At 43.9% G+C, this 22,302-nt stretch overlaps 1 protein-coding gene across 1 annotated transcript in view; it reads left to right on the forward strand.

Annotated features, from left to right (window-relative positions):
* Positions 1-22,302, forward strand: part of ABCA4 (ATP binding cassette subfamily A member 4) — a 99,925-nt gene that overhangs the window by 32,924 nt on the left and 44,699 nt on the right. The window contains exons 12-19 of the mRNA XM_077825358.1: positions 4,654-4,859; positions 6,524-6,700; positions 9,190-9,412; positions 11,231-11,452; positions 14,273-14,477; positions 17,140-17,197; positions 21,373-21,393; positions 21,443-21,597. Coding sequence (XP_077681484.1) covers positions 4,654-4,859; positions 6,524-6,700; positions 9,190-9,412; positions 11,231-11,452; positions 14,273-14,477; positions 17,140-17,197; positions 21,373-21,393; positions 21,443-21,597 — 1,267 coding nt within the window. The remainder of the gene's footprint in view (positions 1-4,653; positions 4,860-6,523; positions 6,701-9,189; positions 9,413-11,230; positions 11,453-14,272; positions 14,478-17,139; positions 17,198-21,372; positions 21,394-21,442; positions 21,598-22,302) is intronic.

Genomic DNA, 22,302 nt, shown 5'->3' on the forward strand with positions numbered 1-22,302 from the left:
CTCTGTGCTAGAGTCTCACTGATTTTGGAGTTGAGGCTCAAAATACAAACTTGGGACTGCTAAACACTGAGGATGGAGTGGAGGTTAAGGATAATCTAGGCATGGTCCAATATCTAAACAAATACTTTGCCTCAGTCTTTAATGAGGCTAATGAGGATCTTAGGGATAATGGTAGCATGACAAATGGGAATGAAGATATGGAGGTAGATACTCGCATATCCGAGGTAGAAGCAAAACTCGAACAGCTTAATGGGACTAAATCAGGGGGTCCAGGTAATCTTTATCCAAGAATATTAAAGGAATTGGCACATGAAATTGCAAGCCCATTAGAAGAATTTTTAATGAAATCCGTAAATTCAGGGGTTGTACCATATGACTGGAGAATTGCTAACATAGTTGCTATTTTTAAGAAAGGAAAAAAACGTGATCTGGGTAACTACAGGCCTGTTAGTTTGACATCTGTAGTATGCAAGGTCCTGGAAAAAATTTTGAAGGAGAAAGTAGTTAAGGACATTGAGGTCAATGGTAAATGGGACAAAATACAACATGGTTTTACAAAAGGTAGATCGTGCCAAACCAACCTGATCTCCTCCTTTGAGAAAGTAACAGATTTTTTAGACAAAGGAAATGCAGTGGATCTAATTTACCTAGATTTCAGTAAGGCATTTGATACGGTGCCACATGGGGAATTATTAGTTAAATTGGAAAAGATGGGGATCAATATGAAAATTGAAAGGTGGATAAGGAATTGGTTAAAGGGGAGACTACAGCGGATCATATTGAAAGGTGAACTGTCAGGCTGGAGGGAGGTTACCAGTGGAGTTCCTCAGGGATTGGTTTTGGGACCAATCTTATTTAATCTTTTTATTACTGACCTCTACACAAAAAGTGGGAGTGTGCTAATAAAGTTTGCAGGTGACACGAAGCTGTGAGGTATTGCCAATTCAGAGAAGGACCAGGATATCTACAGACTAGGGACCGAATGGCTTGGCAGCAGTTCTGCAGAAAAGGACATGGGGTGACAGTGGACGAGAAGCTGGATATGAGTCAACAGTGTGCCCTTGTTGCCAAGAAGGCCAATGGCATTTTGGGATGTATATATAGGGGCATTGCCAGCAGATCGAGGGACGTGATCGTTCCCCTCTATTCGACATTGGTGAGGCCTCATCTGGAGTACTGTGTCCAGTTTTGGGCCCCACACTACAAGAAGGATGTGGAAAAATTGGAAAGAGTCCAGCAGAGGGCAACAAAAATGATTAGGGGACTGGAACACATGACTTATGAGGAGAGGCTGAAGGAACTGGGATTGTTTAGTCTGTGGAAGAGAAGAATGAGGTGGGGATTTGATAGCTGCTTTCAGCTACCTGAAAGGGGGTTCCAAAGAGGATGGATCTAGACTGATCTCAGTGGTAGCTGATGACAGAACAAGGAGTAATGGTCTCAAGTTGCAGTGGGGGAGGTTAGGTTGGATATTAGGAAAAACTTTTTCACTAGGAGGGTGGTGAAACACTGGAATGCGTTATCTAGGGAGGTGGTGGAATCTCCTTCCTTAGAAGTTTTTAAGGTCAGGCTTGAGAAAGCCCTGGCTGGGATGATTTAGTTGGGGATTGGTCCTGCTTTGAGCAGGGGGTTGGACTAGATGACCTCCTGAGGTCCCTTCCAACCCTGATATTCTATGGTTCTATGATCCTACAGGAGCATCTGGTTGACCTTGTAAACTGGAGTAATAGTAATAGGATGAAATTTAATAGTGAGAAGTGTAAGGTCATGCATTTAGGGATTAATAACAAGAATTTTAGTTATAAGCTGGGGACGCATCAATTAGAAGTAACGGAGGAGGAGAAGGACCTTGTAGTATTGGTTGACCACAGGATGACTGAGCCGCCAATGTGATATGACAGTGAAAAAAGCTAATGCGGTCTTGGGATGCATCAGGCGAGGTATTTCCAGTACAGATAAGGAAGTGTTAGTACCATTATACAAGGCACTGGTGAGACCTCATCTGGAATACTGTGTGCAGTTCTGGTCTCCCCTGTTTAAGAAGGATGAATTCAAACGGAACAGGTACAGAGAAGGGCTACTAGGACGATCCGAGGAATGGAAAACCTGCCTTATGAAAGGAGACTCAAGGAGCTTGGCTTGTTTATCCTAACCAAAAGACGGCTGAGGGGAGATATGATTGCTTTCTATGAATATATCAGAGGGATAAATACCAGGGAGGGAGAGGAATTATTTAAGCTCAGTACCAGTGTGGACACAAGAACAAATGCTTTTTGATCATCTCATTCTGTCACTTGATTTAATCTAAGCTTTTCCTAAATATCTTGCTGCTGTTTAGAGCCATGAGATATCCTGGGTTGCTTTACTGAGAAGCCTCTAGTATATCTTGATATCTGCAGTGTCACAAACGTCTGAAGTTATGGTTATCTGATGATCAAATAATTTCTGGGGGGGGGGGATTAAAATAATGGAATTATTTTGAATAGAGTGGAAAGTGTTCTGACTGGGGGACTCTGGGTTGGTTAGTGGGATTTGGAGACTTTCATCCTTGGGCCTGATCAACCCCTCCTATGGGATAGGGTGCACAGGTGTAGCAGATCATGGAGATTCTTGTGGCAGAGTATTCTCTCAACTGTTCTGGGAATGGTGTTTGTGTTTCCATTGAATAGGTTGTAGGACCGGATCTCAAACAGCACAGATCTCCATATTGACCAAACTGGCAGGTTTGTGGTATTGTCTCAGATAGAAGCAGGCAGTGAATGGGGATGTCTCAGTTTAAAACCCTTGTGCTGGAGGCCGTGTGTTCCCAGTTGCAGCTGAGGAAAAGGCAGTAATAATGCTCTGATGTGCCCCCCCCCCAAAAAAAAATAATTATTAGCTTCCCATTGAAGTGACACACTCAGATTATCAATGACTGTTGTAGGAACTCCTCATGGGTTCCCGGAGGGCTTTTTCACATTTGTCCAGAGGGTCACAGTTTGTCATTGTTCCATGCCATGAGGTAATGCTTCAAGTCTTGCTGTCGCTAGGCTAGTGCTATCAGCAGGCTAGGAGGGACATATGAGCGGGGCCTGTTGGCTGACACATGCATTTTATTCGGCGATCTCTTCACTTCAAGGACTATATTTTCAAAGGGGCTTCAAGTCCCAAAATTGTGCCCAAAGGCTAGATTGTGCAGATATATAAAGAAGGTGGGGAAGGCCATGTAAGGAATCCTCCCACTCTGTGCCCCCCATGTGGGGGCCAGAAGAACTGCAATCCCTGCACTCTTGAGTACAGAGTCCCTGCTAATACTGCTATGGAGGGTAAGTTACGCCAAAAAGGAGTAGATGGAGCCACGGCCCTGTTCCCCACCGTAATCCAGGTCTGCAGAATGGAGCATACATGCATTCTCCAAAGGGGCAGATCAGCAGCCAAGCTCTCCCTGATCACCAGGGGGCTCTGAGAATCACTGTATCCTCAGGTGCCTCCTGGTACTTGCCCTGGGGTATGGCTGCTTCACACTACCCCAGCTGAGGGCATACTGTCACAATCTGCCCCTTCATTTTTAGTGTGCATAAAATATCTGGACTTGCACATGCAAACCAGCATATTTGGTTTTTGTTTGATGTCTCCTCACAATTTGTACAAATACAGGGTTTTTCATGCGAAAAAAATTGTGAGCACAATTGTTTTAAACTCTTATTTGAAAAATTCACTCATGTACTCACAGTACTTGCAAATATGCTCCATGAAAATCAAAGATGGACAAACCTTTCTGCTACTGTCAACAAAAGCAGCCTGACTCAACAGCCCATGCCAGTTATATTAGCCATTGGCTTTTTGCAGGAGAACTACCATGGCAGAAATACAGCTTTTCAGAAACTCAGTGTGTGGCTACTAAGACACCCAAAACACTAAAGAGAATAACAATTCTAGTTCCTCTATCCCTCTAAACTGATACCAGCTCCTCATCAGTGTTTATCTAATGGTTTGCTGTGATTTCCCCACAAATATTTTTCTAGTGTTTGCTCCATTTTAAAGCAACTATGTAACTTTGTTTTGCTATGATCTTACCATCAGATATGAGCTTTTGTTTTCACTAGATACTGTAGTCCTGCAAAGGGCTAAGGTAGTGAATAATATCTTCCCCCCCCCCCCCATCGTTTTTAGCTGGTACTTTTGTTTGCCCTCCTGGTGGATGTGATCCTTATTTTCCAGGCATTAGGTTCAGAATATTCCCTCTGTCTGTGTTTGTTTATAGAGATGAGGGTTGCTTGCAGCTTTAGAGTTCTCTTCTCTTTATCTTGCTGGGAAGACACTTGCTTTTATGAGCTGTCTCCAAAAATGTGTTTCATGATTACTTCAGTCAGTTCCTCCCTCTTCGGTTTATTGAATTAGTTGTAAGGTGATTGCTGCATTTTTTCAGTTGTCTTTAACTATTGTGTGTATTGAATTTGCCATAAGAATTGGACCAAGTGAGGAGTCTTCAGGGAGGAAAAATCAGTTTTGAGCACAATTTCAATACAGGTATTAAAGCTGAAAAGTGACATCTACCGCCAAAGTTAACTAACCTACTTTCCTGCCCCATTGCGAACCAGTGTTGTGTGTTTTCAGTGTATAACCCCTGCCACTGTAGTCCCATAAGGCTGTCACCTTTGTGATTATCTGCAGTGCTTGACCCTGGATAAATTTGAAGGTCTTGCTGATGAAACCCAATTGACCCATCAAGCTCTTAATATGTTGGAGGAAAACAAATTCTGGGCTGGAGTAGTCTTCCCTGACATACACTCCGAGGCCAGCAAGCTGCCACCACATGTGAACTACAAGATCCGGATGGATATAGATGCAGTGGAGAAAACAAATAAAATCAAAGACAGGTGATGATTTCTGCTTTCCTCAGCTGCGCCTGCCATTGAACCAGTAACACAAAACATGGGAACCCTCTCCAACATTCTGGGAGCCAGAGGGTGGGTCAGAGTCTGCATTCAAATACAAATGGGAGAGCTGATTGAATTCAGTGGTGTTTCACATGCGTAATGCAAAGCAGAAGTCATATCCAGACCCTAGTGCTTGGCACTGAGCAACTGCGTCAGGGGCTGGGAGAGTGGGGGGAAGGGTAGAAGGGAGGACTCTGATGGCTGGAGTAGCCTGCACAGGGTCTTTAGGGGACCTCCGCATGTGGGGAGTGGACAGGGAGTTCTACTTATCTGCCCCCTGCATGTTGCCAAACTTGACATGCACATCCAGTCTTCTCCCCCTATGCAGCAGAATATGCTGCTGCTGCTGCTGCTGTACAAGGGTCCTCTGCCACCTTGGATTTTCTTCTTAAAGTATTAGCACACATGTTTTCTGAGACTACTTCTATATGGGCTGGGAGTTTCTAAGCAGTGTTCCCAGCGTGTATGATTTTATGGCAAGTCACATGATATTTGCAGTTTTCCCAAAGCTACCAATGCTGGAATCCCATATTTACCTGAGAGTTTCAGCTTTCAGTTTAAATAACAGCAAGCTTCTAGACATCATGACTGCAGAGAAGAACTTGAAAACATGATCTTTAAATGCTCCAATGCCACTTGGCAAGCCAATCTCAGGAGCGTTTGGGGCCTGACGCATGATTTTTGAGCACTTGTGGTTGAAAATACTATAATGGTTAAAGAAAGGGCTATTCACATTAGAGGTGTGTAACAGCTACTGAAAACTGTGACTTCTGGTGTCGCAAGGGGAAACGGTTTGAAGGTTCTCCCTCCCGCCGCCCCCCGGCAGAAATTTTTGACAAACAAAAAAAAAGTTTGCTTTCATTGGATTTTTCCACAGAAATTTTTGAGTTTTCACTGCAAGATTTCAGCTGAAAACCAAAAGACTTCAGCTGAAATATTTTGTCAAAAAAAAAGCAAAATGTTTCTGCAGAAAGCAGATATGTTTTGTGAAAGACGTAATTTAGTTGGAAATCCAATTTTCCACTCAAAAAACAGCATAGATGGACAGTTTTTGACCAGACCTGGTCACAAGCTTAAATTCCGGACAAATGAAATAGTCATCTGATTTGGATCTTTAGGATAGAAGCTGAAAGGTCAGACAAACATAGTGGAGCAAATCCATTCACAGCTTTCAACATCCAGAAAAAAACTTTTAAAGTAAAAAGCTGAGATTTTACAGAGGCTACTGGGAGCTGAGAGTGAGTCCATCTAGATGAAGCCATAATACTTTTAAAACAAAACAAAACAAAATCCATAAATACCAGAAACATTTTGAACAAATTTGGCACATTGCAATATATAATCGCTGTTTTATTTTGAACCCCCTTTATGCATTTTTGGCCAAAATTACTGTTTTACGTAACCATATGTAGAACTTCAAAAATAAAACAATAGCTAATTTTTCTGACTCATGAACGTCTGACCCCTTCTCAAGTAGCGGAGCCTGACAGCCGTAACTTGGAAGGAACAGCACTGGGTGAAGCCGTTGGGAAGTTCTCGGCTAAGTGTTCTCTCTTAAAGTGCCTGCCTGCCTCAGTGATTTCCATGTGTTTTTTTCTTCTCAGGTACTGGGATCCTGGTCCAAGAGCTGACCCAGTGGATGATTTACGTTATATCTGGGGAGGGTTTGCGTATCTGCAAGACATGATTGAGCATGGGATTATAAAGACCCAGACTAACGCTGAAGTGCCATCAGGAATCTACCTGCAGCAAATGCCCTATCCCTGCTTTGTAGACGATATGTGAGTAAGAGCAGCTAGTGATCCTATTTCTGATAACTAATCGGGGGGCTGGATGATGCAGTGGATTTTCAGGAGGCTTGACTACTTTTGCCTTTGATCTTGTTTAAAAGCCAGAAAGAAATCCCAGGACTATGGCATTCGTGAAATACCCCAAGGAGCCAGGGATGTGCTTCCCTGGTTAACACAGATAAGGAAATTGGAGAAGCAGAAAAAGTCCAGTACTTTGGAACTTTAAAAAAGGAGACTGAAGAGTCTGATTCTGCTCCCACTGAAATCAGCAAGAAAACCCCATTGACTTTAATAGCAGCAGGAGAATGCCTCGAAACTCGAGGCACATAAAAAGTTGCACAGTTCATAGCTGAGCCTGTGAGATCTGGAGGGGGAAAAGAAGATTTCAATTAAAAAGAAATGAACTTTTTTGATGATTAAAATGGGCCCACATAGAGAGCATTTCCCCGTGACACTGTGGCTCTGAATCAGGCATAGTCCTACGTCCAGGAATCCCAAGGCATGAATAGTGCTGCTGTCTCCCTTACTAACACCGCAGCTAATTGCAGATTGCAAGGGGGTATATCATTTGTGTTATCATTCCCCACTTCTCAATACCTGTTGTTCTGACAGAAAGGTGCTAATGGGCCCTGGGTTTTTTTTTTTTTTCCACCAAGAGAGATTATTGCAGCTGCAGAAACCCAAACCAGGCAAAGGTTGGTGAGGGCTGGTATACACTGACAAGCTACATTGGCATTCCTACGTCTTGCAAGGTTATGACAAATCCCCACCCCGAGAGATGTTGTTAGGTTGACCCTTGTGTGGACAGCGCTAAGGTGACAGAAGAATTCTTCCATTGGCCTAGCTGCCCCCTCTTGGGGAGGTGGGTTACCTACGGTGGCAGAAGAACCCCTTCTGTTACTGTAGGGAGTGTCTACACTGAAGCACTACTGCAGCGCAGCTAAAGCTCTGTAGCTGGGCTGCTGTAGGGGTTTAAGTGTAGACATAGCCTGAGGCCTACAACAGTCACATATGGCTGAGGGTTGACCACAGAAAACCACAGAGAGAGACTGTGTTTAGTTGTGGCCCCTTCAAAGAACCTAGTTAAATAAAATGGCTAGACGCTTTTGGAAGAAGTATGCTGCTTTTGGGTTGACACTGGGACCCTGCTTGCCAATCCGGGGACCAGAGCTCCCACAAGAGGCAAAAGCAAGAGGCCCTGCCCAGCCTGCCTCCACAAAGCATTTTCTCTTGGTTCAGCAGGCCAGGTTGCTCTCTGGAAGTTTTCAGCAGGAAAGTGATGTTTCCCTGCCTGTTTTGCTGACTGGCACTGCCCTGCTAACACACTAGAGGGCCCGCTAGTACTCAGATCAGTCTGACTACTCCTGAAGAATGTCTCTTCCTTTGATTTTTACAGTCCCATGCTTCTACCCCATGCAGAAAGAAGTGGGGGTGCGGGGTGGACGTCCTCTGACTTTTTGGTCAGTTTCATTCAAATGTCACCATTACAAAAGCGGTGCAAAATGAGAGTCCAGTATCTCCCATAATGCTACTCTCGCCTCACAACACATGTAAAGAGATGCCAGCAGGAAACGTGTTTTATCGTAGCTCATGGTCATCCTAAATGTGTTCTCCATGGCTACTTTTTACTGCTATTATCTGTTGTAGGGATTGGGGACAAAACTATGGCAGCCATGCATAAAAGGTTCCAGGTTGTGACCTAAAATTGATCCAGTGTTAATAGAGAGAGGGAGCGCTCCAGCTGTCTGACACAGTAGTGCAGATTTTGTTAGCTAACGGCTAGCACTGACCATCTGTGACAGGCTCAAGACCTTCCATGAATGATGTTTTGCATACAGCATAGCAACATAGCATCTGGCTGCTTTTAATAGTTAATATTGATTGATTTATTTGCTACTTAAACTTGGGGAAACATTTCAAAGATATAACACATGGGAGACATGCATCCGATGAAGTGAGCTGTAGCTCATGAAAGCTCATGCTCAAATAAATTGGTTAGTCTCTAAGGTGCCACAAGTACTCCTTTTCTTTTTACATGGGAGACTGATTTCTTACCATCAGCATCTGTCTCAAAACGTTCTTTGCAAGTTATAATAATTACAACATGGCATAGTGTTCAGAAAGTGAGGTGTGGAGTGAGATCTATACCCTGCCACAGACTCAGTGGCCTTGGTCAAGTCTCATAACTGCTGTGTGCCTCAGTTTCCCCATGTGTAAAATGTCAATAACACCTAGCCCCTGGGGATGGGGCTGCAAAGTTTAATTCATTGTTTGTAAAGTTCTTTGAGAGCGGTTACTACAGTCTTAGACTGGCATTTTCAGAGAAGCCTAACCTTAGGTTCCTTTGAAATGCTCAGCCGTAATAAAGTCAAAGAATTCTTTATACCTCTTTTTCCTTTTCCCTTTCTTTCTTCCTTTTCATCCCAATCCTTGCCTGCTTTGCCTGCATTTCACTCACTCCTCTCTCCCTGCATGGGTAGCTTCATGATCACCCTGAACCGCTCCTTCCCTATCTTCATGGTGCTGGCTTGGATCTATTCAGTCTCCATGACAGTGAAGAGCATTGTGCTGGAGAAGGAAATGAGACTGAAAGAAGCCATGAAGAACCGGGGAGTTACTAATGGGGTTATCTGGTACACCTGGTTCCTAGACAGTTTCATCATGATGTCTGTGAGTGTGTCTCTCCTAACAGCACTAATTACGGTAAGGATTAACTTGGGAGTGACTTTAGAAAGCCCCAAACCTGCAGTTCATGTTTGCACTGTTAATATTAGCTGTCCATCAAGAAACAATAGCTATACATAAGGAGACCAGAACCACTGGTGGTCTACTCTGATTTTAGCACGTAGAATGATCATTCTTGTAAGCAGTCCTCCAGGCTGCATCAGCACTTGGCAGAGACAGAGAGAGATAAATTCACTAATGAGACTTATTGTAAGACTGTCTGCACGAGGATGCGTCAGGCCTGATTACACTGACAGGTCATGTTCCATTTGTTGCATTTCCAGTATACAGGGCAAGTCTTTCAATAAGTATCACTGCTTCAAACGTAGAAGATCTCAATCTGAGGAATTCTAATCTTTTCATTCACTGACTGAGTCATTTATCATAGGCTGTGCTTGCCTGCTTTGAAACTAGGACACTATCACAAATGGGGGAGAGAGGCACCAGGGACTGACTCAAGCCTAATGTATCCCTCACTCCCTGGCAAGAACTCTCCTGGCTCCTTAGTCTCAGAATTGCTGCTTTTTCAAAGTGGCTTATGTTAGAATTGGACCCAATTTCCAAAGCCACCCAACCCTTTTCTAGATGATAGACTAACTGTTCTTTAACTGAGCTAGAGTGATTGGTTCCTTAATGGGTGCTGCTCTGGCAGGGAAGAGTTACCTGACATTTTCCCCACTGCACTGAATTGTTACAAATACGGAGTCAGAATTCAGTCTGCTCTCTCTAATCAATCCTGTCCTCATAAGCTCTCCCAGTGTATTTGCACTCTTAGGGCTTGACTACACACACAGGGTATTGGTATAGTTAAAGTGGTACAAGCTTCTTAGGGTGGAGGTTGTTATACCACTATAAATGTATTTATACCAAAATAATTGTTCCACTACCCATGGGGGACCCAGACTAGCTATCCCAGTACAACTGCATCCACGCATGGAGCTGCACCAATATAACTCTATTGGTAAAAATATCACACCTTTAACTGGCCTAGTTATACTGGTACAAAAATTGTGTGGAGATCAGCTCTTAAGGAACAAAACAGCCCTTCTCCCTCTAGGAGTAAGCTGACAGTCAGCTGAGACCACACTCTTCAGTAAGAGGGGACATTAAAGATTCAAAAGCATTAAGGAAGAAAGGTCAACACAAGTTCATCCAGTGGGTTACTTTCTACACAAAGGATTCTGGGAGATCTTAGTCATCCTCTTCAGCCCTCACAGGCTCTGGGAATGTGAATGTAATTCAAGTGCAGAATATAGTGCTTTATAATCTGCCTACAAGCTTTTCTTTTTAAATGTGTGTTAGCCAACTTTCCCCATAACCTCTCTCCGGTGTGGGGTCCCGGGGAGAAGAATGGGAATTTGTTCTGATAGTTCAGACAATTTTATTTTAACAGAATTGGTTTCCATGCAGACATGTCTCACTTGGATTTGTAAGGTTGTAATGTCTGCAGGAAACTTTCCTTCAATGCAGAGGGAGAACATCAGATTTTTGTCTGTAACAAAGACAACAGAGAGCCATCAAATAGAACTCTGAGCTGGAAAACTAGTGAGACTGGCAACAATGCCAGGTACCTCAGAGCCAGCGAGCAGGGATGAAATTAGACCACTGACTTACTTTAGCTGTGATTTTTTTTTAATTGTAAAAATGCCTGGAGAGAGAGGTTAAATAGATTAGGTAGAGTGGGTAGTTTAAATTGATTAACCATTATAACTCTGGTACCAACGGTATTTCTGAGCTCTGCTGCTAGCTTGTGAGACAGCAGTGTACCTAAACTCATTTGGTTTCCTTTGGTTACAGTGTGGCAAGGTGCTTCACTACAGCAATCCTCTCATCCTCCTCCTGTTTCTGCTGACGTTCACCACAGCCACCATAATGCAGTGTTTCTTGCTCAGTACCTTCTTCTCCAAAGCTAACTTGGCAGCCGCCTGCAGCGGAGTCCTCTACTTCACCCTCTACCTGCCCCACGTCGTCTGCTTTGCGTGGCAGGACCGCATGACTATTAACCTGAAGATTATGGCAGTAAGGCGCCTTTTGCCTCCCTCTTTGAAAATCTATGACCTCAGGCTCTCTCTGGCTGTATAATTCCTTTGTCTTGACTTTCTTGTGCCCCTGTCTCTGTCTCTCTAGTCAGCGTGCGAGTAACTGAGAGTACAGTACCTGGTAAAGAGGAAGAGACCTGAGCCACCGTCCTCCCTCCTTATGCTGGTTTTGCACTGGGGAAACTCAACTGACTTCAGTGCAGTTACTCCTGACTCAGAGGGACACTATCAAGTAATTTAGGCTGAGAAGTTAGATATCTAGGGGAATAAGCCTCTGACAAACCATAGTCACTAGAATGGTTTACATGGCTTTTTTTAAAAAGTTCAGTAAAACTAGTCTTTTTGATGTAGACATGCCCCTGCAGTGTTTGCAACCTGTACCTCGCTGCAGTGTGCTGTAGCAGGAGAGCCAGCAAGTGCAACCAGCTAGAAACAAATAGGTGCAAAATGTAAGTAAACAGAGGAAGTGGTGAAGATGCAAATTATCATTTTAAAATGATTTTAGATTTAAATGTGCCAACTGTATTTTAACACAAGTGCGACAGAGCTATTGTAATGTGATTTTTAACTGACTTTTAAATTCACTGAAAGCTGTTTTCATTCAAACATTTGTATTCCTGTGAGCATTTGCCAACCTTTAAAAAGTGCGTGTGTTTATATAAATAAAATTTGGGGCTCAAATTGACTTGAAAATGTCCCCTTTAAACTAGATATGGGCCAAATCCAGAACCTCAAAGGCAAACTCCTTTGATTTGCAGAATACATTGTGGTCCCATCTGTATTACAATTGTTGGCATAGTGGTTTGACTGGTACTCTAACTCTGCTGTAGATCAGGCTCTCTAACTGCACAGGACAGAATAGGGGTGGGCAAACTACAGCCTGGGGGCCACATCCGGCCCTTCAGATGTTTTGATCTGGCTCTCAAGCTCCTGCCAGGGAGCGGGGTCCGGGGTTTGCCCCGCTCCGGTGCTCCAAGCGGGGGCTTGCCCCACGGCTCCCGAAAGCAGCAGCATGTCCCCCCGTGGCTCCTATGCGTAGGGGCAGCCAGGGGGCTCCGCATGCTGCCCCCGCCCCAAGCACCACCCCCGCAGTTCCCATTTGCCAGGAGCCATGGCCAATGGGAGCTGCAGGAGCGGTGCCTGCGGACTGGGCAGTGCGCTGAGCTGCCTGGCTGGGCCTCTGCATAGGAGCTGGAGGGGGGACATGCCACTACTTCTAAGAGCTGCTTGAGGTAAGCGCCACCTGGAGCCTGCACCACTGACCCCCTCCCATGCTCCAACCCCCTGCCCCAGCCCTGATCCCCCTCCATCCCTTCAAGCCCATTGGTCCCAGCCTGGAGCACCCTCCTGCACCCCCAGCCTCTCATCCCCAGCCCCACCCCAGAGACCATACCCCCAGCTGGAGCCCTCAACTCCCCCCCCCGCTACCCCTCCCAGCACTCCAACCCCCTGCCCCAGCCTGGAGTCCCCGCCTGCACCCCCAGCCAGAGCCCTCACCCCCTCCTGCACCCCAACCCCCAATTTCGTGAGCGTTCATGGCCCGCCATACAATTTCCATACCCAGATGTGGCCCTTGGGCCAAATAGTTTTCCCACCCCTGGGATAGAGCATTTCAGGTTCTGTAGATGAAGGCAATAAAACTGGATCAAGGACCTGATCCTGTGAGAAGCTCAATGCCCTTAACTCTGGAGCATTAACAGGATTTTAGGGTGCTCAAGTCGGATGGAATTACACTGGTGTAAAAGAAGGGAATCGGGCCCTTGCTGACGGAAACCAGGATGGGAAGCACTGGCAAAACAAGAGTTTCCCTGTGTTTTGTGTTGTGTTTGGGTTTATGTTGCTTGTTTAGAGCTTCACAGACTGAAATAGAGCTGGTTGGATTGGTGTGTGTGCGTGTGAGATTTTCCCATGGAAAATGTCAACGTTTTGTAAAAAATCAAAAACTGGGAAAATTTCACCTAAAAACTGAAAATTTTGATTCAGAGATCCAATCACAGTGGCGCAGGCCCCCATTCTGTATGGGCTGTGCCAGGCTACATCTGCTGTGATGCAGCATAGTGTCCCCTCTCGCTGAGCTGTTGCAGTGCATCATGGAAAATGGTGTCCAGAGATTATGCTGGTTTGGTTGAACAAGACCTGTGTAAATCAACTGGAAACCCCAAAAGGGCGGGGGTTGTGGTTTTGCTGAGGCTGGGTCTTCTGTGAATTTTCCCTTCTGCTGCACAAATACTGTCACTCCATGCACACCATAGAATTCCTTTGCCTGGGTATTTCTTGTGCCCTCATGTATCTCTCTTGTCAATGTGAGAGTACAGTACACCTGGTAAAGAAGAGGAGACCTGAGCCACCATCCTACATTTTATTTCATACAAATATTTCATTCTGCTGAGGCTGACAAGACACTTTTTGAATGAGCTCAAACTGCCAAAGTCATCTCCATTAGTCTCCATATGGAGAGATAACAAATGAGTTACACCCTCATGTGAGCAGATGCTGCTCCACTGAAGTCAATTGGAGCTGAACCTGTTTACGCCAGGGTTAAATTAGGATCATTGTGTCTAAGTCCTTCATAGAGCTGCCACCAGTCCTGAGATTAAAGGTGTCCCAGTGTTCTTTTCCGAATACTTGACTTTCCAGTCCTACTGTACCTTAGATTGTGTTTAAAATAAAACCCTGTCCTTCTGCTAATCTTGATCATTCGTGTGCACAACCAAGTTTCATACTTCAACTCAAAAAGTATTTTTTTATTGATGTGGGCTTTCCCCTTGCCTGAATCCCTATTATTTCACCTTTATTCCAGAGCTTGCTTTCTCCAGTGGCTTTTGGATTTGGTACAGAATACTTGTCACGCTATGAAGAGCAAGGTGTTGGGCTACAGTGGAACAATATCAGGACTAGTCCTCTGGAGGGAGATGAATACAGTTTTTTCTTCTCCATTGAGATGATGCTTTTTGATGCTTTGCTCTATGGAATGCTCACGTGGTACCTTGAAAATGTTTTTCCAGGTATGTCAATCTCCCATTCATATGTGGTAGTGGTTGTAAATAACACTGTCCTAAATTAATCTCTAACTATTAGGGAGTAGAATAGGACTTTAATGGGGGGAGATGTGGGGAGATGGGGGGAGATGGGGGGAGATGTGGATTACCCCACATCTGCCTGGCTTCTTGCATTTTCCTCTGATGTAGCTGGTGCTGGTCCCTGTCCGACACAGAATATCGGATCAGATGAACCACAAGTCTAATCTAGTCTGGAACCATTTTTGTTTTTTTGCATTTCCTTTTTCTCACTTTTTCCTTTTCACCCCTTTTTCCATTTTACAAGTGAAAAGGGTGGGGAGAAAGGAAAACAGATTTTTGTGGTGTTTTTGGTCCAAAAAGGGAACATTTAATAAAACGATCTTTTTGCAAAATTTTTATGCTTGTAAAATGCCATTTTTCATCAAAATTCTTTTTCATTTGAAAAATTTTGACGTGCTGTAGTGAAAATGTTTAAGCCCTGACAATGCACTTTGAAGCACAAAATACAAACTACAAGCGCCTGACTCACTACTGTGCTGTGGCTCCTTTATGTTAGCTGTTTCTTCTGGTGTGGTTATAATTCCTGTGGAGCATGAGACAAACGGTTCTTCTCACTGACTAGATGGTCAGGAACATTCCCTGAGGGGTTTTTTAAGGCTTTTATAGAGAATCCTGGGTGTGATGTTAGCAACATGGTACAAATTAAGAAGTGAGTGTTTCATGGGCAAGAGCATTTCCTTGTAGCTTAAAAAAAGTTGTTTAGCCTCATGTTAAACATGATTGAAATAAGAAAAGGAGTACTTGTGGCACCTTAGAGACTATAGCTCTAATAGACTTAGAGCTGTAGCTCACGAAAGCTCATGCTCAAATAAATTGGTTAGTCTCTAAGGTGCCACAAGTACTCCTTTTCTTTTTGCGAATACAGACTAACACGGCTGTTACTCTGAAACCTATGATTGAAATAGTACATTAAAAGCTGTAGAAGCGATGGGGTTGCCTTTGAATGGATTTGCTGCTCTAGCACACATACCATAGCTCCACTGCCTGTTGTTGAAGCAGGTGGCAATGGTTAGCCAAACTTCAGAGTGTGGAGGGTTATTCTATTAGGAGGAGAAATTGATCATGTGGTCCTGTTTAATTACAAAGAACGTACAGTCCTATATCCGGTTTCAGAGTAACAGCCGTGTTAGTCTGTATTCGCAAAAAGAAAAGGAGAACTTGTGGCACCTTAGAGACTAACCAATTTATTTGAGCATAAGCTTTCGTGAGCTACAGCTCACTTCAGCTATCTGGTTCCATAAAGGAGCTCAATTGTTTTTTACACTTATCCTGAATGAAAGGTTGCTGTACATCCACCAGCTTCAAGGAGGTTTAACTAAACCCATAACAAGCCAAGGCTGCTTCTGTGAGCAGACAGAGAGTTGAGTGAGTTAATGTGAGCACAGTAAGTCAATTCTAAGAACCTAGGGGGTAGTATTTTAAGTGGAAAGAAAAGGAGTACTTGTGGCACCTTAGAGACTAACCAATTTATTTGAGCATAAGCTTTCGTGAGCTACAGCTCACTTCATCGGATGCATATTGTATGTATATGATTAAGTGGAAATCATATACATACAATCATTGCAAAGTTCGTGTATCAGGTTTGAAGCAGTGACGGAATAAACTGCTTGTTTGCAAAAAGTTTCTCTGGAAATTACCCAAACAGCTGGGGGAGTCATCCAGTCCTTGTTCAGAGCTTTCCTTGTTAGAAAGCCAATCCAGAGAAATGAAGTGTAAATGAGCAGGCATTCTAGTAACTATCACACAGAATTCAGAGTAACAGCCGTGTTAGTCTGTATTCGCAAAAAGAAAAGGAGGACTTGTGGCACCTTAGAGACTAACCAATTTATTTGAGCATGAGCTTTCGTGAGCTACAGCTCACTTCATCGGATGCATCACACAGAAATAGACTACACAGCAGTGTTTATTGCAAATCTTACTGCTGATTTTGAGTAAGTGGCAGAAGACACTATGTAGGCAGGCTCACAAAGAATAAGACTTTAAACATAGAGGACCAGATTCTTAGCGGGTGTAAATTGCCATCACACCACATTTTTTAGTTGTTTTTCCTGGAAAGCTGCATGTTGAAATTTTGGCCTGAGCTGCCTCTTAATTTCATTTTGATGCCTGTTGTGCATTCAGGCCCAGTGCAATCTTTGTAAACATGATGAGCTTTTCACCCATTCAGTCTCTAGAATTTTGAAGGGGACTTCAAAAAGAAATCATTGCTTGGGGTCAGGAGCCTACCTGCTGGAATTGGACATTTCTTGGCAGCTAGTGCCTGGTCTTAAGGGTTCAAACTAGCCCCAGGCAGGGGGTAGCTGAATTCCTTAATTAAATCAGATTATGCTTTAGAAAACCAAAGTTAGCTCCGATCACACATAATGTGTTTATTTCCCCTCCCTTTCCCAAAATATTTGGAAACTGGGGTTATTCTGTTGGAAGCATAGTGGGTAGCTGTGCTTTGTTAGATCTTCTAATATGTTGGAACAGGATTGCTAATGAAACTCCAAGTATTGATATTTACATTATGAAAGTTGCATACCTGAGTTCCAGCCCATAGAAGAATGTGGACTCTCTGTATGGACTGGGTCTGTTTGTGTTTTAGGGGAGTATGGGATACCACGGCCTTGGTATTTCCCTCTGCAGGAGTCTTACTGGTTTGGGTCTGGCTACCCAAAAGCTGAGAAAACAGCAACTGCCGATGGTGAGTTATTTGAAAACTCTGGTGCTCGGAAATAACTTCAAAACCCACTGATCCGTTTAGAGGTGAATACATTGTACATTCATTATGTGAGCCACTGAAAAGATTAGAGACAGACGTACAGTGGGAATCTTAGCAGGTGGCTTTGAACTCTGAGTGGCCCACTATTATTAGAGAGTTATTAGAGGATGAGTCATTGTTCCATCCGAGGGCTTTTAAAGCATGCATAAGTTAGCTGGGAACATCAGAGCCACATCTCTCTAATTCATGCATATGAGGATATTTGATGAGCTGTTATTACCCAACCTAGAATATTGGTGACTTGAGTCACAATGGATATGATACTGATTTTAATTACACTATGTTTACACTGGGGTTACACCTCTCACTCTGGACCTGAGTCTCTCCCATTTACTTTGTCATCAGTGTAACTATTAACTTCAAAGGAGCTACTCCTGATTTACACTAGAGTGAGATCAGAATTGTGCCCCTTTTGTGTGTATGTGCACACATGTATGTATATGTAGCCTATTTTGAGAATGCCTATCTAGACACTCCTAATTGATGCTAGTGAATTAAGAACGGCATCTGGCTCATTGTATTTTCATAGAAATACAGTAGATCCTCAGAGTTATGAATACCAGAGTTATGAACTGACCAGTGAACCACACACCTCATTTGGAACTGGAAGTGCGCAATCAGGCAGAAGAGACCAAAAAAAAAAAAAAAATCACAAATACTGTACAGTACAATTCTGTGTTAAATGTAAACTACTAAAAAAATAAAGGGAAAGTTTAAAAAAAGATTTGACAAGGTAAGGAAACTGCTTCTGTGCTTATTTCATTAAAATGAAAATGGTTAAAAGCACCATTTTTCATCTGCATAGTAAAGTTTCAAAGCTGTATTAAGTCAATGTTCAGTTGTAAACTTTTGAAAGAACAACCATAACCTTTTGTTCAGAGTTACGAACATTTCAGAGTTACGAACAACCTCCATTCCCAAGGTGTTCGTAACTCTGAGGTTCTACTGTAACAGGCAGAGAGATGAAGGAATCATTCTTTGCCTGTTTTTGCATGGTCAGTCTACTCATCACAATATGACCCCTCGTCAGCTCTGATGGACTGTTTGCAAGGGGTCTGGGCACAAGAAGTTGCTTCTAGACCAGAAGGGTCTAATCTCCTCTGCAAACATTCTGAAATTCCCCTCCCAGTCTGCCCACATGTTGGGGTTGAGAAGAAAGAAACAGCAACATTGATCTCCTTAAAGGGGATTTACATTGTGGTATGTTCTGAACTGAATAAACAGCTTTCCCACTAGCCTCACTGTGAGGGGAATTCAGAATTACAGAGGTTGGCCTGGATATTTTTTTTTAACAATTTCTGAATTTTATTTTTAGTACAAATTTAGATCCTAGATGGATACAGTCTCATCATGGGCATAAACTCCATCAATTTTCAGAAGGGCAGTGTGCTCCCTCTGGTTTTGGAGGCCATGCTTATAGCCAGCAAAAATGGCTTTGGACCACAGTCTCCCAGACACGGTGTCTTCCTGAAGTCCTGCTCCCAGCAGGCCCCTGCGCCTTCGACCCAAGATGCTAGAGTCCATTCTCTCTCTCTGCTTCGTTGCACCCATCAGCCAAAGAGGCACTGGGTGCAGGGGAGCGAACTACATTGTATATAGGTGTGGAGGGAGATTTTCAAAGGCACAAATAGGAGGTGGGCCATGCATTTCCCTTTGGCTCCTTTGAAAACTCCACACTTATAGCATAGAGTCACTTAGAGGGTTTTAGCATTTAGCACATACCTTTGGGATGCCCCTCAATACTAATAGAAAAATATTTTTACTTTCAGAGTGTTCGTAATGCCCCATAAGTGCTGTATTTTCTGCCAGGTGTGCCTAGGAGAGGGGTAGACAGGGAGCCTTTAAACTCTAAAGTCTTCTGGTATAGGTTTCTTTATAGCACTTTTCAAATTGTTCAAGTGAAGTGTTACTGCCTAAATGAAATCTGAGCATTTGCCCCAAGCAGCAGTTCATTTTCCAGGATCAAAATTATTTTGAAAAAATTGACACGTCATAATTATGGATGATGAATTACATGTAGTAATCTGGAGAACCCAGTGCTGCTCTTGGCTAGAGGGAAAGGATATTATCTCAGGTAACCTTAGGACAGGCCCCTACTGGATCACAAGAATTCAGTCTGTCATAACTCACCCCCTCCTCTTTTCTAGAGAAGGTAAAACTGAAAAGATCTTAGATCTCTGAGGAATCGCTCCATGGGAAGCACATAATAGTTCATCTATTTGAAGGACTAGGGTCCTTTAGTTCTTCAGCTTATTAAATTAGCTTCTCCCACAGCCCTGCCACATCTGGGTCACAAGGGCAACAATTATAATGAACAATTATATCTTTCTTCCTTTAGAGAAACTGTCATGCACTGGGAAAAACATGAGGGGGGGGGAGGAAAATGCCAGGAAATCCAAGAGCAAATAAGGCTATGTCTACACTTAGAGCTAGGGGTGTGATTTCTAGCTTGAGCAGACATACTCACACTAGTGCTTATCGAGCTAGCATACTAAAAATAGTAGTGTCACTGGAGTAACACGGTCAGTGGCGAGTGGCAGCATGGTCGAGCTGCCCAAAATATGCACCCACAGGGTCCGGGTAGCGTTGTGCTCAGAGCAGCTAAGTCGCTACTGCAGCTACACTATTTTTTGCTCACTAGCTTGATGAGAGCTGGTGTGAATATGTCTATTTGAGCTAAGAATCACACCTCTAGCTCCAAGTGTAGACATAGCCAGAGGCCTGGTTTACAATAGGAAATAAGGAAAAATCCACACTGCTGAGTGATGCAGTTAAACCGACCTAACCCCAGTGTAGACAGCGCCAGTGGGAGAATTCTCCCATCAACCTAGCTTCCACTTCTCAGGGACATGACCTACCTACACCAACAGTAGAAGCCCACCCAGGATGTGGTAGCATCTTCAATGAAGTGTTGCAGTGTTTTAAGTGTAGACAAGCCCTAAAATGCTAAATCAACCTGATACATTTGAAAACTAAGTAGTTGTTACCCGTGTATTCCCATGGCAATTAAGTTGCTTAGGGTATGTCTCTACTGCAGCCAGGAGCGTGCCTCCCAGCATGGGCAGACAGGCCTGAGATAGCTGCGCTCAGGCCAGCACCCTAAAAATAGCAGTGTGGACATTGCAGCATGGCAGCAGTCTGGGCTAGCCATCTGAGCTCAGACCCAATGGGTCAGGCGGGCTTGTACTCAGTGGCTAGCCCAAGCCACCACCCATGCCACAATGTCCAAACTGCTATTTTTAGTGTGCAGAGTTAGCACAAGACTGTTTACCTGGGCTGGGAGGTGCACCTCCAGCTACTGTGAAACCTGCTTATGGGGTCTAATTGTGTACCACTCAACTCCGTTAGAGTTTTTCCATTGCCTTTAATCGGAACAGGATTGGGCAAGACTAAACTCTGATATAATGAAAATTTAGGTATAGACTGATAGTTCCAGATCATTTCAATGTATTGCAAAACAGTGAACCTCTCCTTCTAGCTACGTTGTGGGGGGAAAAACCCATCAGAGGACACACTGTTCTTGCTTCCCTTGTTCCCCCCTCCACATAAATTCATGTAGCTGCTTTCCTTCCTAGAGGTATGATCGAAGCACATGATTGGGAACTGCACGCTAACTCTTTCACTCTGCCCTTGGTTACATCACTTAACCTCCGGATCCCCAGCTGCAAAATAGGGATCTAACAGGGGGGGGTTTCTGAAGAATATAGTCTGCAGTTACCAACACAGTCAGTGCATATCAGACCTTATGCTTTAGGACATAAACCAGCCCACTAAGCACCTGGGATTAGGAAGAAACTTCCGCCATGCAATTGAAAAGATGTCAGTCTTGCCTCTGTAGTACCTGGTCTTGAGTACTTGGAAGAGAGGATATTAGGCTAGGTGGATCATTAGTCTGATAGGTCAGAGTGCAATTGCTATGTTCCTAATGTCACTGAAAGTCTTTGATGATGAATAATGCTAAGAGCTAAGTACTGTTGTAATTTATTACTATCTCACTTCTCCCAATACATCTCCAGAGATGATGGTAATCTTTAAATTAACTTTTGGTTAATGTAGAAAAAAGTCCCAGGAAAGAAGGCAGTCCAGCCTGGAAGGCCCCAGGAGAGGAAAAGACTGCAATCATGAGGGAGGAAGCAGATGAGCCTGAAAAGGTGGAAGAACAGAGTGACAACCAGAGGGAGAAGGATGGTAAAGAATCCAAATGTAAACACAAAAGAAAAAAAGAGCGCGCCAAGCAGGGGAAGCCTAAGGCAGAGGCAAAGGACAAAGATGAAATGACTAGTAAGGAGAGAGAGAGAGAGCAACCTGAGTAACTGTGACACTTTGTGAGAAACGTTTTAATCCCCAGGTACTTCGCAGAAGACCAGAATTGTGTACATGTGAGAAACAAGAGAAGCACTCCGTGTTGGAGCATAGACCTGAGCCCTTATTTCTGAGAAAGCACAGAGCTGCCCACAAACCAGCAGTGATGGGTTGTATAGCCTATCCTGTGCTGGTTAGCTCCGATCTGCCACCAAGTCAGTGCTGTCCCAGGAGAGCGGGCAAAGGTACTGCTGCTGGCAGCCCTCCACTGGGGTGCAGCTTTAATTTCTGCCAGGGACTCCACAGGTGCTCTGCCTCAAGAACTTTCTCAGGAGATGTGTTGAAACACCCAGCCACTGCACTGTTGCTCCTTGTGGTCCACAGCCACTTACCCTTTGGACTGCTATGGCTACCTCTGGAGGAGAGTGTTCTACCATAAAGGCTCTACAGCTGGGTCCCTTCCAGTGGAAACCCATACTGTCTGTTCTTACAGCATGTTAGTACCCTTGCTAAGTGACACCTGAGGGACACACATGCTGGCTTGCTAGGGTTAAATTGTGGCCATGACTTTAATACCAAAACTTGAGAGAGATGAGCTAAGATAAAGGCAAAAAATTCTCCCAAAACCCATCCTGCAGCAGGCCCTGTGTATGTAGGGGAATGGCTGGTTCCAAAGGGATATAT

Source organism: Eretmochelys imbricata, chromosome 8, assembly GCF_965152235.1.
Source record: "Eretmochelys imbricata isolate rEreImb1 chromosome 8, rEreImb1.hap1, whole genome shotgun sequence".
Lineage (NCBI taxonomy): Eukaryota > Metazoa > Chordata > Testudines > Cheloniidae > Eretmochelys > Eretmochelys imbricata.